The 13,712-nt window shown below is 36.0% G+C and overlaps 1 protein-coding gene across 2 annotated transcripts in view; it reads right to left on the reverse strand.

Moving 5' to 3' along the window:
- The window catches only part of CARMIL1 (capping protein regulator and myosin 1 linker 1), a 203,043-nt gene that overhangs the window by 80,918 nt on the left and 108,413 nt on the right, over positions 1 to 13,712 (reverse strand). For both annotated transcript variants that reach the window (XM_060244127.1, XM_060244125.1), the window contains exons 5-8: positions 6,030 to 6,151; positions 4,419 to 4,516; positions 3,995 to 4,065; positions 3,575 to 3,648 (exon numbers count right to left, since the gene is read on the reverse strand). In XM_060244127.1, the coding sequence (XP_060100110.1) occupies positions 3,575 to 3,648; positions 3,995 to 4,065; positions 4,419 to 4,516; positions 6,030 to 6,151 (365 nt within the window). The remainder of the gene's footprint in view (positions 1 to 3,574; positions 3,649 to 3,994; positions 4,066 to 4,418; positions 4,517 to 6,029; positions 6,152 to 13,712) is intronic.

A 13,712-nucleotide genomic window follows, 5' to 3' on the forward strand; every position in this document is an offset into this window, starting at 1 on the left:
CAGGCCCTTAATTTAAAATGTTGCCCCCCCCCCTCATTCTATTCATTAAATAGATACTAATAGAGACACTGTTTGAATGTTTGCATGCTAAGCACAGTAACATCCCATTAAGAGTTACCATAGCATTTAGTGTGCTAGACAGCTCAGATGCAGAGCAGACAGATAATTGCCCTGCACAATGTACATGACAATAGATACTCTATTATAGATTTCAAAAGGCTCACAGTGGATTTTAAAAGCACAATTACTTTAAAACCTACACCATTTTAGTACAAAATACACTTCTACATTGTAATAATTTGGCAACTTTCTTCTTTTAGATAGTTCATCTTCAAGTATCAGTTATGAAAAAGATAAATTTTCTAGTGGCTTAACATAACAATTCCTATACATGACAGACAGGGGAAATCTAAAAACATGGTTTGAATAAGGCTACTTCAGGAGTTCCCAACAGCATATGGCCAAGGGATTGTCATCCCCCCCTTCTTTGAACAGTAAACCTCCTATGCCATTTCAAAATGTAGTCTGGAATGTCTGTTCAGTCTTAAAAGAGTCGCTGCATAGCACAAAGTGTGTCTCTGAGCATGCATATGCTTGTTTGAGAAATACAAGTATATGGTTTTTGTAGGACTATGAACTCGCTGTGCAATTATTTGGTTCTTGGGCTGCAACATTATTCTTGAGTAAGCTGGTAGATAAAAGGCATGGGTATGTTTATACATATGTAAAATACACAGGAACAATGCTCAAAATGTCATTTGTGTTGTGTTCACAAGGTTTTGAAAACTGACTTTTGCATCATGTGTCACTACTGTAGATTTTGGAAGTTCACATCAAGATGGATGATGATGCACAACCGTGCAACAGCATATCAAGTACTACTTCAAGGTAAAGAATAGCATGTATCCTCAAACTCATTCCCTGGCCATACACATCCTTTCAATGGCACCTGCATTTCACTTTGAAGAACCAGACTTCATGGGGGCAGCACAGTTGTGAACATAATATACCCTGGAAGCTCACTGAAGTCAATGCATCTTCCAGAAACAGTAAATATCTGAGACTGCAGCTAGTGGCCTGAAGCAAAGTGGACAGGCAGTTCCTAATCCAATATGCCTTGGTCTTTATAGCTTCATTGTCTATTGGCTTTAAAGGAAGTAATTACCCATTATGTTATTCTGACTGTCTCAGACTACAGTTTTAAACAAAGACATAACCTTTGCATCACATGCTGTATGCCAGTGGCAAACAATCTTTTTCCCCCCAGAATTCTTTGAACAATTTTAGAAGTTGACTGAAACAGGTTAGAGGAAGCTAGGAAACATGATGCAAATGACATTTTTAAAGCATGTTGCAAAAGTATATCTGAATGCTATTTTTGACTGGCTTTATTTCCTGTACTCCAATATGTCAGGCTAATACTAAGTTTCTTACCAATGTCTTTTTGAGGCAACACATGGCTCATAATAATAGTTAACTTCCTTACTTGTGCCCTCGTGGCTCTACTGTTTCATAACCCAAGGTCAGGCATTCTATCTCAACAGGGAGGTGTTTTTTTTGGGGGGGGGGGTGTTTGAACAGCCCATACGGCTTATCCCAAAAGGAAACCCAAAGAAAACATAGTATGTACCACTCTATTCTCATCTTTGGATAGTCTGGGATGATGAGACACCAAATCATACAAGTACATATCAGGAAGGTAACAATGAGTATACCGAAAGTGTTGACACATAAAGATGTCAGGACCCACCCAGGAGGTAACTACTTGACTTTGCTTTTGCTCTTCTGCTTTCTGCTTTCTGCATTGATACATCAGGTCTGTCATCAGCAGCACTGAAAGCCACAATACAGATTTCTTCTTCTAAAAAAAGCAGTGTACAGATCCTTTCTGCTTGAAGGGATTAGGCTGGACACTTCTGACACAAGTTAAGGATTTTGTGACTTATTTTCTCTCGCAGAGATTCTCGACTCAGCAAAAAAATGAATTCACTTTCAGCTAAATGACAACATAGACACACTTACTCCATAATGACTTCACAATTGTCACCTACACTATACTGAATTCCACATGTACTTTGTTCTTTGAAAGATCATCTCACTACTGCAAAGATTTCCAGGCCATATTTCTGCACAGTTAATAAGTGATAACCATTTCCACAATGTAACATTTTCTTTGCCATTTAACTTATGAGTAGACAGACATTATTTCAAAAGTTGGAGAAAATATATCTTACATAGCCTCCTTCATCTTAGTAGACATGCAGAACACTTATGCTTAGAACACCTACAACAGCCTGCTTTCTGAAGGCGCATACTGAATACTGTAAACATCTCCTCACAGCCATGCAGCACTCTTCCAGAACTTCATTAAGCAACTTACATTTGAAACTTTCCCCTGGTTTTGAGAAGCAGTATCAGTTTTGCTCCCCAGTGGCAAAAGACTTTTTGAATAGACACAATTTCACATTCCACTGGCTTTTGAACACAAAACTATCTTCTGCTAGCATTTTAAATGAGATTCACAATGATCTCCAAGTTCTTCTAACCCACGTTAACATCTTAACATTTAATTTCATTACATTTCTATAGGATTCTTCCATTTGCATTACTATCATCAGGGGTAGAATTCTAGCAGGAGCTCCTTTGCATATTAGGCCACACACCCCTGATGTAGCCAATCCTCCAAGAGTTTACAAAAAAGAGCCTTGTAAGCTCTTAGAAGATTGGCTACATCAGGGGTGTGTGGCCTAATATGCAAAGGAGCTCCTGCTAGAATTCCACCCCGACTATCATTAACAGAGAAGTCTAACTATAGACATTAAATTACTTCTAATGCCCAATTCGTGATACTTACAGCCTGATCCTAGAGTAAAAATGCAGTCATAATTGTGTGAGGTAGATCAGAACAACCCTTGCAAAACAAAGTTATGCTGATATCTCAACAACCAAATAACAGCATCTCCAAAAGATTCTCTGGAATGGTGTATTTCAGGGTTGTGTCATTTAATAAAAATATTTGCTTTCATTTCAAAATGTTCATTTCCAACCACAGTCTTTTAGTGGTTCATTTTCTCATTAGTTTGGAAATGAATAACATTACTACTCAAACAGATTGCCAAATGCCATGAAAATGAATAGCATTTATTCATTTGTTGTTATTTCTTATAGAATGCCCTGAACTGGATAGCTCAGGCTAGCTCGATCTCATCAGATCTTAGAATCTAAGCAGAGTTGGCCCTGGTTAGTACTTGGCTGGGAGACCACCAAGGAAATCTAGGGTTGCATGCAGAGGTATGCAATGGAAAACCATCCCTGAGCATCTCTTGCCTTGGAAACACTATGGGGTTGCCATAAGTTGGCTGCAACTTGTAGGCATTTTCTATCTCTCAATATACAACATGGACCTTTTTTGTGGGGAGGGGGGAAATAATGTTATAGATACCAGAATATTTGGTCTTGAGGAAATAATGCCCAATATTAGTGGGTACACACCTTGCCATTTATATACAAATATATATACAACTTATTCAGAGCTAAAGCAGTTTATATAATAAACCTCTTTATAGGACATTACCTGTGGTCAAGATGGCTGAAGTCTTGCAAATTTAATTCCCTGGTATCTTGAGTCAGATAAATTGTATCAACATCCTATTTGGAAAAAGGACAGCAGAACATCATTCATAGTAACATTCTTTTGGTATTGCAAATTACCAGAAGGATGAAGCGGTGAGGAATGGGTCTGATCATGGATCTTTGTTCTTCAGTCTTTGTACAGCCCTCCTTCTTGCCCAATGTTTAATTGTTGAATTTATGTTTCTGTAGTCTATTTTTATCTCTGGTTTTAATTGTTCTAATGATGTGTTTTTGTTGCTTTTCATGGTTTTGTAACATGCAATTTTAATATGTGTGTTTTTAGGATATAAATGTCATGAAGTGAATAAATAAAAACAACTAACTGAAAATGAACTCCACCAAATAAGAGTTTGCTACTTACCCACTGAACTTCTTCCCTATATGGAAACCCCAGCCAGTCACAAACACAAGCATACATTTGAGAAAAACCTCCTAGAGAGAGAGGGGAAAAAAGCAACACAAACCATTTTTCTCTTTCAGAAGTAAAGCTGATGTGCATATCTTAAAAGTCACAGTCCGTTTTCCTTTCTCTTCCTGTGCTGCTGGTACAAAATGAAACAAGCTGAGCCTCGACCATGTTGCCTATAATACGCAGCAAGGTATAATGGAACATAAAAATAGTACCTTCCCACTCTAGTTACAACAGTAATTCAAGCAAACTACACCTTTTACTAATTATATCTTTACCAAAAAAACCCCAAACCTCTGCCATAAATAGAATTAAGTTTCTCAGTACAGGCAATTCCAGAAATTATATGGTTTAATTTGAAAAGGCACATACTTACCGCATGGTCCTAGTTCTGCCACGCTTTGGCTATCCCAAAGTGTCTGCAGATTAACCAATCTTTCTGGGGGTTCCATAATTATTTTTTTCATTATTCTCCTTTATGCAAGAAGAAAATGCATGTTATATTTGAAAAGCATATGTACAATTTACTGTTTTGTTGTTATATATTGAAAGAAAATAACATGGACTTCCAACTGGGGACTTGGCACAATGCAGAAATCTGGGCGCAAACTTCAGCTGACTCTTCCAGGCCAATGTTAACAGGACCGGGGTGCTGTTAGGCTGAGGACCCGTGTCCCTCATGGCTTGTGAAAGCTGGCAGTGAGGGAATTTAGGGTCCCCTGGTAGACATTATCAATCTGTCTCTGGATTCCGGGGTCTAGCTAGGAGGACTGAAAGAGGCTGTGGTCATACAACTCTTCAAAAAAGCCAACCTTGGATTATTTAGATCCATTGAATTACTGCCCAGTTTCCAATCTTTCATTTCTGGGTAAAGTAATTGAGAGAGTGGTTGCCGGACAGCTCCAGGGCTTCCCAGAAGACACACTGGCCCTTTGGGAAATGTGTGTTGTATGACTATTCTTAAATATTTGACAAATACATTGACCATGGTGTTTCTACAGACAATACCTGCATGACTACTCTTTTTGGATGGACAGAGAAGATGCTGATAGCTACTGGCTGCCTATCATACAAATTTCCTAATTGATTTGTTTCTGTTTTTTGACTTCATTATATAGCAGTTAAATAAGGTTGGACATAACAAGAGGATTTTTGTATGCCAAAGTTTTCAGGTTCAGTCTCTGTTTTTCAAAGTTAAAAAGAAACATTTCTCTGCCTAAAATCTGGAGAACCTCTCCCAGTCAACAACCTATATTAATCAATGGACTGATGCGGTATAAAGGCTGCTCTTCTTTTCTGATTTTGAGGATGATTATGGTTTATCAGTACCCATATTTTTCCTGTTGCAAACAATGCCACGAACCAGTAAGAAGAAGTCATTAGGCACACAGGGAAAAGTGAAGGGGAAATGGAACACATAGGCCTGCCACATATTCCTGACACTTAAACCAGCAAACAAGAGCATCTAATATACTGTATATCACTGAAGTACATTACATTGGATAACTTGGGAGATAAACATTTGTTCATTTTAACAAGAATAAATATATATAACCCCATTTTAGACTACTGTACTTTGTTGAAAGTGGCAATGCCACTTTCAATAAATATATATAACCCCATTTTAGACTACTGTACTTTGTTGAAAGGGGCGTACTCAGATCCACGCCAAAGTGATCAGAATGAATAGACTAATTTAGTAGGTATCTGAAAAATTATCCAAACTCTCACTGGGTTGTGCTCCCTAGGATCAAGTGTATGCTGATGACATAATAATCATTATAATGTCAAAATATCAAGCCCTACAGCAGGATGAGATGGAATCTATCATTCTGTTTTCATTGCCTTGGTAATCTTGATAAACAAATACTCTCCTACATTTTTCTGCAAATAAAGAAGAGGTATTGGAATAGCACAGTCAACACACACAGTCTTGGAAAGCAAATATTCAACATATGCTACAGTTTCCCCAGTAATGAGTACCTACACTGGAGAAAGACCAGGGAATATCCTTCTGAGGCATGTTCCAATGTGTGCCAATACTTCATGGATATCTTCAGAGGAGGCCAACTTCATAGAAATGTTGCATTTTTCAGTTTCTACAATCAACTGTATATAAAAATTAGACAATGATCCTAATTAAGTATTTTTTGTTTCTGAATATATCAGTAAACAGTAGCATTAGGAACATCTAGCAATGCTAAAAGAAATATTCCAAATAAGAATCTGCTTTTCTATATTACAAGAAATTAGCTTGTGCACTAAGCCCTAAAGTCTGTTTCAAACAATTTTATTAGTAACATATGGTAATAAATTTCAATTTCTTACATCATTACTTTTTTTTTAATCTATCCCATACTTTCTACCCACCCCTCCCCCCGTTACTTGACCCTCACCGGTGTTATATACTTAAAACCTTAATATTAAAGGTACACTTAATTAATAGGAACCAAAATTAATATCCTCCTCCCTCTTGTACTTAGTCATTATCAAAAATTGTCCAATGTCCTTTTATTTTCCATTCTTTTTCTACGTATCTTCTGAACTTTTTCCACTCCATCTTAAATACTTCTAAATCATAGTCTCTTAAGGTTCTTGTTAACTTGTCCATTTCACTCCATGTCATAACTTTTACAATCCAATCCCATTTCTCTGGTATTTTTTCTTGCTTCCACAACTGCGCATACAATGTCCTAGCAGCTGAGAGCAAGTACCAAATTAAAGTTCTATCTTCTTTTGGAAATTTTTCCATTTGTAATCCCAACAGAAAAGTCTCTGCAACTTTGTTAAATTCATATCCCAAGATCTTAGAAATCTCTCATTGAATCATCTGCCAATACTTTTTCGCTCTTTCACAAGTCCACCACATATGGTAGAAAGAACCTTCATGTTTTTTACATTTCCAACATCTATCTGGCATCTTATTGTTCATCTTTGCCAACTTTTTAGGAGTCATATACCATCTGTACATCATCTTAAAACAATTTACTTTAATATTCTGACATGTTGAGAGTTTCATAGAGTTCTTCCACAAATATTCCCATGTGTCCATCTGTATTTCTTTATTTACATTAATTGCCCACTTAATCATTTGAGATTTCACTATTTCATCTTCCGTAGACCATTTTAAAAGTAACTTATAGATTTTTGAAATTAATTTTCATTATCTCCAAGCAGAACTTTTTCCATTTCTGTTTGTTCTCGTCTTATTCCTTCAGTTTTAAGATCACTTTCCACCAAACTTTTTATTTGTTGCATTTGAAACCAATCAAATTTATTATTCAGCTCTTCAGCAGTTTTCAATTCTATTTTACCGCTTTGTATTTTTAGTAATTGATTATATGACATCCCTTTTTCCTCTCCTGTCTCAGCTGTTATTCTTATTACTTCTGCTGGCACTATCCATAGTGGTTTTCTCTCATCGCCATATTTCTTGTACTTCATTCAAATATTTAGTAGATTATTTCTTATATACTGGTGAGAAAAAAAACCATCCAACTTTTTCTTTCCATAGTACATATAAGCGTCCCAGCCGAATTTATTTCCATGACTTTCCAACGTTAAAAGCTTTTATTCAACAGCGTCACCCAATCTTTTATCCACACTAGACAAACTGCTTCATGATATAATCTTAAATCTGGTAGTTGAAATCCTCTTTCTTTAGCATCTGTTAAAACTTTCATTTTAATCCTTGGTTTTCTCCCGGCCCATACAAATTCTGAAATCTTTCTTTGCCATTTATTAAATTGTTTACTGTCTTTCACAATTGGAATAGTTTGAAACAAATACATTATTCTCGACAAAATGTTCATCTTAATTGCAGCTATTCTACCAAGCAATGACAAATTAAGCTTGTTCCAATTTATCATATCTTCATCCATTCTACGCCATAACTTTTCATAATTGTTTTTAAACAGATCAATATTCTTCATTGTTATTTCCACGCCCAAATATTTTACTTTAGGGGTAACTTCACATCCTGTTAATCTCTGCAATTTTTTTGTTTACTTACTAGCATATTTTTACACAAAATTTTTGACTTTTCTTTATTAACATAAAGTCTCGCCAATTCTCTAAAATCTTGTATTTTGGCTAACAACAAAGGTATTACTTGCATAGGATTTTCATTTATAAACATTATATCATCTGCAAATGCTCTATATTTATAGGAAAATCCTTTAATTCTCGTTCCTTCAATTTCTTCATCATCTTGTATTTGCATCAATAAAATTTCATGAGTCATTATAAACAACAATGGTGAAAGCAGACAACCTTGCCTTGTACCTTTGCTGATTATCATTTCTTCTGTAAGATCTGCATTTATACATAGCCTTGAACATTGTTCAGTATAAATTGCTTTTATCATTCTTATAAAGTTTTCCCCCAACTTTATTTTTTCCATTACTGCAAACATAAAGTCCCAGTTTAAATTATCAAAAGCTTTCTCTGCGTCCGCAAAGAACAATGCAACTTCTTTCTCTGGATGTCTTTCATAGTATTCTACAATATTTACAACAGTTCTAATATTGTCTCTTTGTTGCCTTTTAGGGAGAAAACCCGCTTGGTCTTCCTTTATAAAGTTTATTAGATATTGTTTAAGCCATTCTGCTAAGATTCTTGTGTATATCTTATAATCATTGTTTAATAATGAGTTTGGTCTATAATTCTTTACATTAGTGACATCTCTATCTTCCTTTGGAATCAACGAAATTACTACTTCCTTCCATGTATTTGGTATTTTCCCATTTATTCTTATCACATTCATTAATTTTTGAAGTTTCGGTATTAATTCTTCTTTAAACGTTTTTTAAAAAATTGCCATAAATCCATCTGGTCCAGGTGCCTTTCCAATTTTCATTGCATTAATCGCTACTTTAATTTCTATTTTTTCAATTGGATCATTCAAAACTTTTTCCATATAATCAGTTAAGGGTGCAATTTTAATCTTCTGCAAATACGCTTCCATCTTTTCCTTCTTTACATTAACACCTTTAAATAGTTTAGCATAATATTTAAAAAATTCTCTCTTTATTCCTTCTTGATCGACCATCTCTCTTCCATCAGCCACAATTTTATTAATAATTTTACTTTCTTTTTTCTTCAATTGCCAGGCCAAATATTTTCCAGGTTTATTTGCTCCCTTGAAAGATTTCTGTTTTAATTTTTTCAAATTCCATTCCAATTATTTATTTAACAGATGTCTCATTTGTGCTTGCAATATTGTAATCTCCCTTATAATTTTCTTTTTTCCTGGCCTTTTCCTTAATTCACCTTCTTTTTTCTTAATTTGATTTTGAATGTCCAACATCTGTTTATCTTTTGCTCTCTTGTCTTTATTATTCAATGTTATTAGTAATCCTCTCATTACTGCCTTGTAGGCATCCCATACCGTCTGAAATTCTATATCCTCTCTGTCATTTACTTGGAAGTACGCTTTGGTTTCATTTTCTAGAGATGTCACTATTTCTTTATTTTGTAGTAAATCTTCATTTAATCTCCATCTTCTTGACTTTTTCGACAGTTTTGTAATCCACATTATTGGGTTATGATCAGCTCCTATTTTAAGTAATATCTCTATTTTCTTTGTTATAAGTCCCAAATCTTTAGTACCCCACAACATGTCAATTCTAGAGAAAGAGCTATGTCTAGCTGAAAAGAAGGTATAGTCCCGTACTTCAGGATTAAACTTCCTCCATATATCTTCCAAACTCTCCTGTTTAACCAGTTAAAAAAAAAGACTTTGGCAATTTCCCTTCTTTATCATTTTTTTTCTTCCCAGATCTATCTATCGTATTCTGAATTGTTCCGTTAAAGTCCCCCATCAATAAAATTTGCTTATAGATCACTTCATCAAGATGTTGTGCAATTTTTTTAAAAAAAAATGTCTTTAGCACCATTTGGAGCATAAAGTCCCAACAACAACTTTTTTTTGCATTCAAAGTAATTTCTACCGCTATATATCTTTCATCTTTATTTTTAAATACCAATTTCGGGTCTAATTCTTGTTTAATATAAAAGACTACTCCTCTCTTCTTCTGTTCAGCCAATGTAAAAAATTCTAGTCCCAATTGTTCATTCCATAGAAATTTATAATCCTTTTGTCTAATATGCACTTCTTGTAAACACATTATATTACAATTTTGGTTTTTTATCTAATCAAACGTTTCCTTTCTTTTTTTGTGGTGAATTTAGTCCATTTACATTCCAAGATATCAATTTAAAACCCATCATGGTGCAAATTCTTTATTTTCGTCATAAAATCTATGCAGTTCCTGTGTATTTGTGATTGTAGTTCTTTTCCCTTGAAGTTCAAAGCTCAAACTTTCAGGTATTATCCATCTGTACCTCATTCCATTGTCACGTAGTTTTTCTGACAATTTTTTATATGCCTTTCTGTCAGTTAGCACTTGTCTTGGCAGTTCTTTCATAATTCTTATTCTACTGCCTTCCACTGTCAATGACTTTTCAAAGTTTTTATTCATGATCTTTCCCACCATTTCTTTTGTCATAAATCTTATGACCACATCTCTTGGCAGATTGTTCTTTTTTGCATAGAGTGAATTTATTCTATACATATAGTCATACATATTTCTATTCCCTTCAGGATCTTCCTCCAAAAATTATGCAATTATTTTTATTATGTATTCTTTCAGGTCTGATTCTTCATCTTCAGGTACACCTCTCAGACGGATCTGAGTTTCCATCAGTTTGCAGTCATGAATTGTCACTTTTTCTTGTAATTTTAACAAGGTGGAGTCATGTGTTTTCACTCTCTCTTCCACTTCTTGTACTTTCTTTGTTATTACCACAGTGTCATTTCTAAGATTCTCTATTTCTTTTTTTAATTCTTTCTTTGAGTCCTCAATATCCTCTTATTTCTTTTTTAGAGGCAGTTATCATTTCTTTCACCCCCTTCATTATCCTAGCTTCCATTGCATCTAATTGGGCTTGCATTTTCTCTATTGAAGCAGACCTGGCACGAGTTTGTTTCAGGTCTGACATATAAAACAAGATCAAAAAATCTGATCTCACCAAATTAAATTTGAACCATCAGGTTTGATAAAGTGAAGCTTGCCCTTTCCAATGCACCCAATTTTGCTGTCCTCTAAGCCTCCCAGGCTCAGATATTAATGTTTAAAGTTTTTATTTCTCCCAAAATGGTGGTCACAACTTTTGCTTCACTTAAAAAAAAATCCCTTTTACCAGTTCAAATCGTGTTATCTACTATCCAACAGCAGTAATTTTTTAATTGCCAAATCTGTTAACTCCACCAATTTTTAATGTCCCAATCACTTTAAAAATGATGTTAAAACTTAGTCCTCCCAACAACAACGGCCACTGATGTTTCTCTCTGGTATTATAATCCTAGAGTAGGCTGTTTACTTCGTTGACTTCCTTCTTCCTCCAATACTTCCTGCTTTTCTTGCCTTCAAATCTCGTTTCACTGGTAGAGAAATCTCACGATATCTGATGTATTTCCTGTGTTGACTGTGAACGCTGTAGATCTGTGACGATGGGGCTGCCTCCTCAACCACAGATAGACTAAACAATAAATTCCTTTCTTCTTTTAACACTGTCTTTTAAGTTTACAAAGCTCAAATTTAGCCCCTTATCTTCTTCTCCTTTCAGGCTTTCAGTATTTCCAACTCCCACCTTTTACTTTTGTTTTGTTTAACTTTAATTAGTTGTGAAGAGATAGCAATCAGTACCTTTTTTCCATAGTTTATCCAAATCAACACCAGTCCTTTGTAGATTAGATGTTTAAAATTATAAAAGAAGGTTTGGATCCTGTCGAGCTTATGTCAAATTAATGACTCTGGGAACTTCTGCAGACGATGAATATGCAACTTCTCTCCAGAGATCCCTCAAAGCCTCAAAGAAGCCCCCCCCCCCCAGGACTCCCTTTCAGCCAAGGTAAGTCTCCTCAAAGTATCTGTGCATATCTTGGACAATTCTCTATCTGAGAAATGTAGGCAGAAGGCATTAATTTCCCTTTTACTACCCTGAACAGAAGTGCCAGCCTGCCCCCGTTAGGGAAAGCAACTCAGCTCACCATTTTCCAACCCCAGAAGTCAACTAAGCCCTAAAGTCTCGCTATGTCACTATACACATCTTATCAATGTATACTTGGTAGGGTTGCCAAACCCTGTGATGGAGATGGCAGTCCCCTGGTGCCAGGCTCCATCTCCCTGCTGTCAATCAGCTGGCCAATGAGGGGGAACTTACCCCGCCCCCCAAAAAGAGGAAAAATCCTTCCACATGCTGCAACATACATAATTGCCCACATGACTTGAAAATGACACTATCACTTCTGGGACATCAGGGGCGACACTTTGGTATTTGAGCAAAAACTCTATAGTAGAAGCCAAATTTACTGTAGAGATTTTGCCCAAATACCAAAGCATAGCCCTTATGTCCCAGAAATGATAGCATCATTTTCAGGTCACAGGGGCAGTTACTCAGACACATCACTGTAGTTGGATGGGCCTCCCTGCTGTTCCCAGTAAGTTCCCTCCCTTGCTGGTTGTCTGGAGGAACCTGGCAACCCTAATATTTAGCTATGATTAGCCAATCATCTGATTTATCAGGGACCCATGCATCTCCTCCCACATGACAGGATCACATAGATGCCAACCGAGCAATAGAAATTCCTACTTTCTACTTTGAGTATCTTTGCACAGTTCCCATTTCCTCAGGAGATAAAAATGTACAGAGATCACTAGGTCTGGCACCTTCTCAAGTCAGGAATGGACTTACAGTACATGCAGTTATTCTGTGCAAATCCTCCTACCAAACCACAGGATTTGTCTATTGTCAGAAAACAGTTGAGGAAGGGGAGGGAGAGACACTAAATTAGTGAGTGCATCCGAGCAGCTTCCTCCTTCAACCAGAAAAATGTACAAATAATTCTTTTTTTCAGCTGCTCCCACCTCTACATTTATAATAACAATGAACCAGAAGTAGCACTGTTAATACCAGTAGAGATCCACTAGGGTTATAGGTCTTCTGGGTGTACATGATTCATTAACGAATACGAGCAACCATGCAGCACAAGATTCAAACTACACAGCTTGACTTTACGACCCTATAGAAGTAATAGCTAATTAACAACTTTTCCTCTGGAGACACTTCACTGATGAATGACAACCGCTAGATCTGCAAGAGTGGAAACACTGGCAAGTACCTTTCATCAAAACCCCCAAAGTTTCCCCTGAGCTGTAAGCCTTAACTGATGTACATGAAGAGGCCAACATATATTAATAATTTAGCAGATCAGTTTCATATCAGAGTCTGGCTCTGTCTTGATTTGCTGCTGCACTAAACCAAGATCAACCGAAATACAAAGCTTCAGCTTCCTAAGAGATACTTCTCATAGGTTTCCTCTTCTATTGATTAACATCATGTCCAATCTCTAAAATATGATGTTCTCCATGGAAGAATACATAAGAAATATATATTGTAGAATGCTAAAGAAAACCAAAAATTTTGCAAGAATCTGCAAATATTTCTGTCTCCTCCATATATATATGTACATATATATGTATGTGTGTGTGTGTGTGTATACAGCGAGAGAGAGAGAGACGGAGAAAGAGAAAGTATTTTGTATTAACAAACTGCATTATGCACAATCTTATTGTGTACGGAAGAACAATATTACACTGGAATTAGC

The sequence above is a fragment of the Heteronotia binoei genome, chromosome 7 (assembly GCF_032191835.1).
Source record: "Heteronotia binoei isolate CCM8104 ecotype False Entrance Well chromosome 7, APGP_CSIRO_Hbin_v1, whole genome shotgun sequence".
In the NCBI taxonomy this organism is placed as follows: Eukaryota; Metazoa; Chordata; class Lepidosauria; order Squamata; family Gekkonidae; genus Heteronotia; species Heteronotia binoei.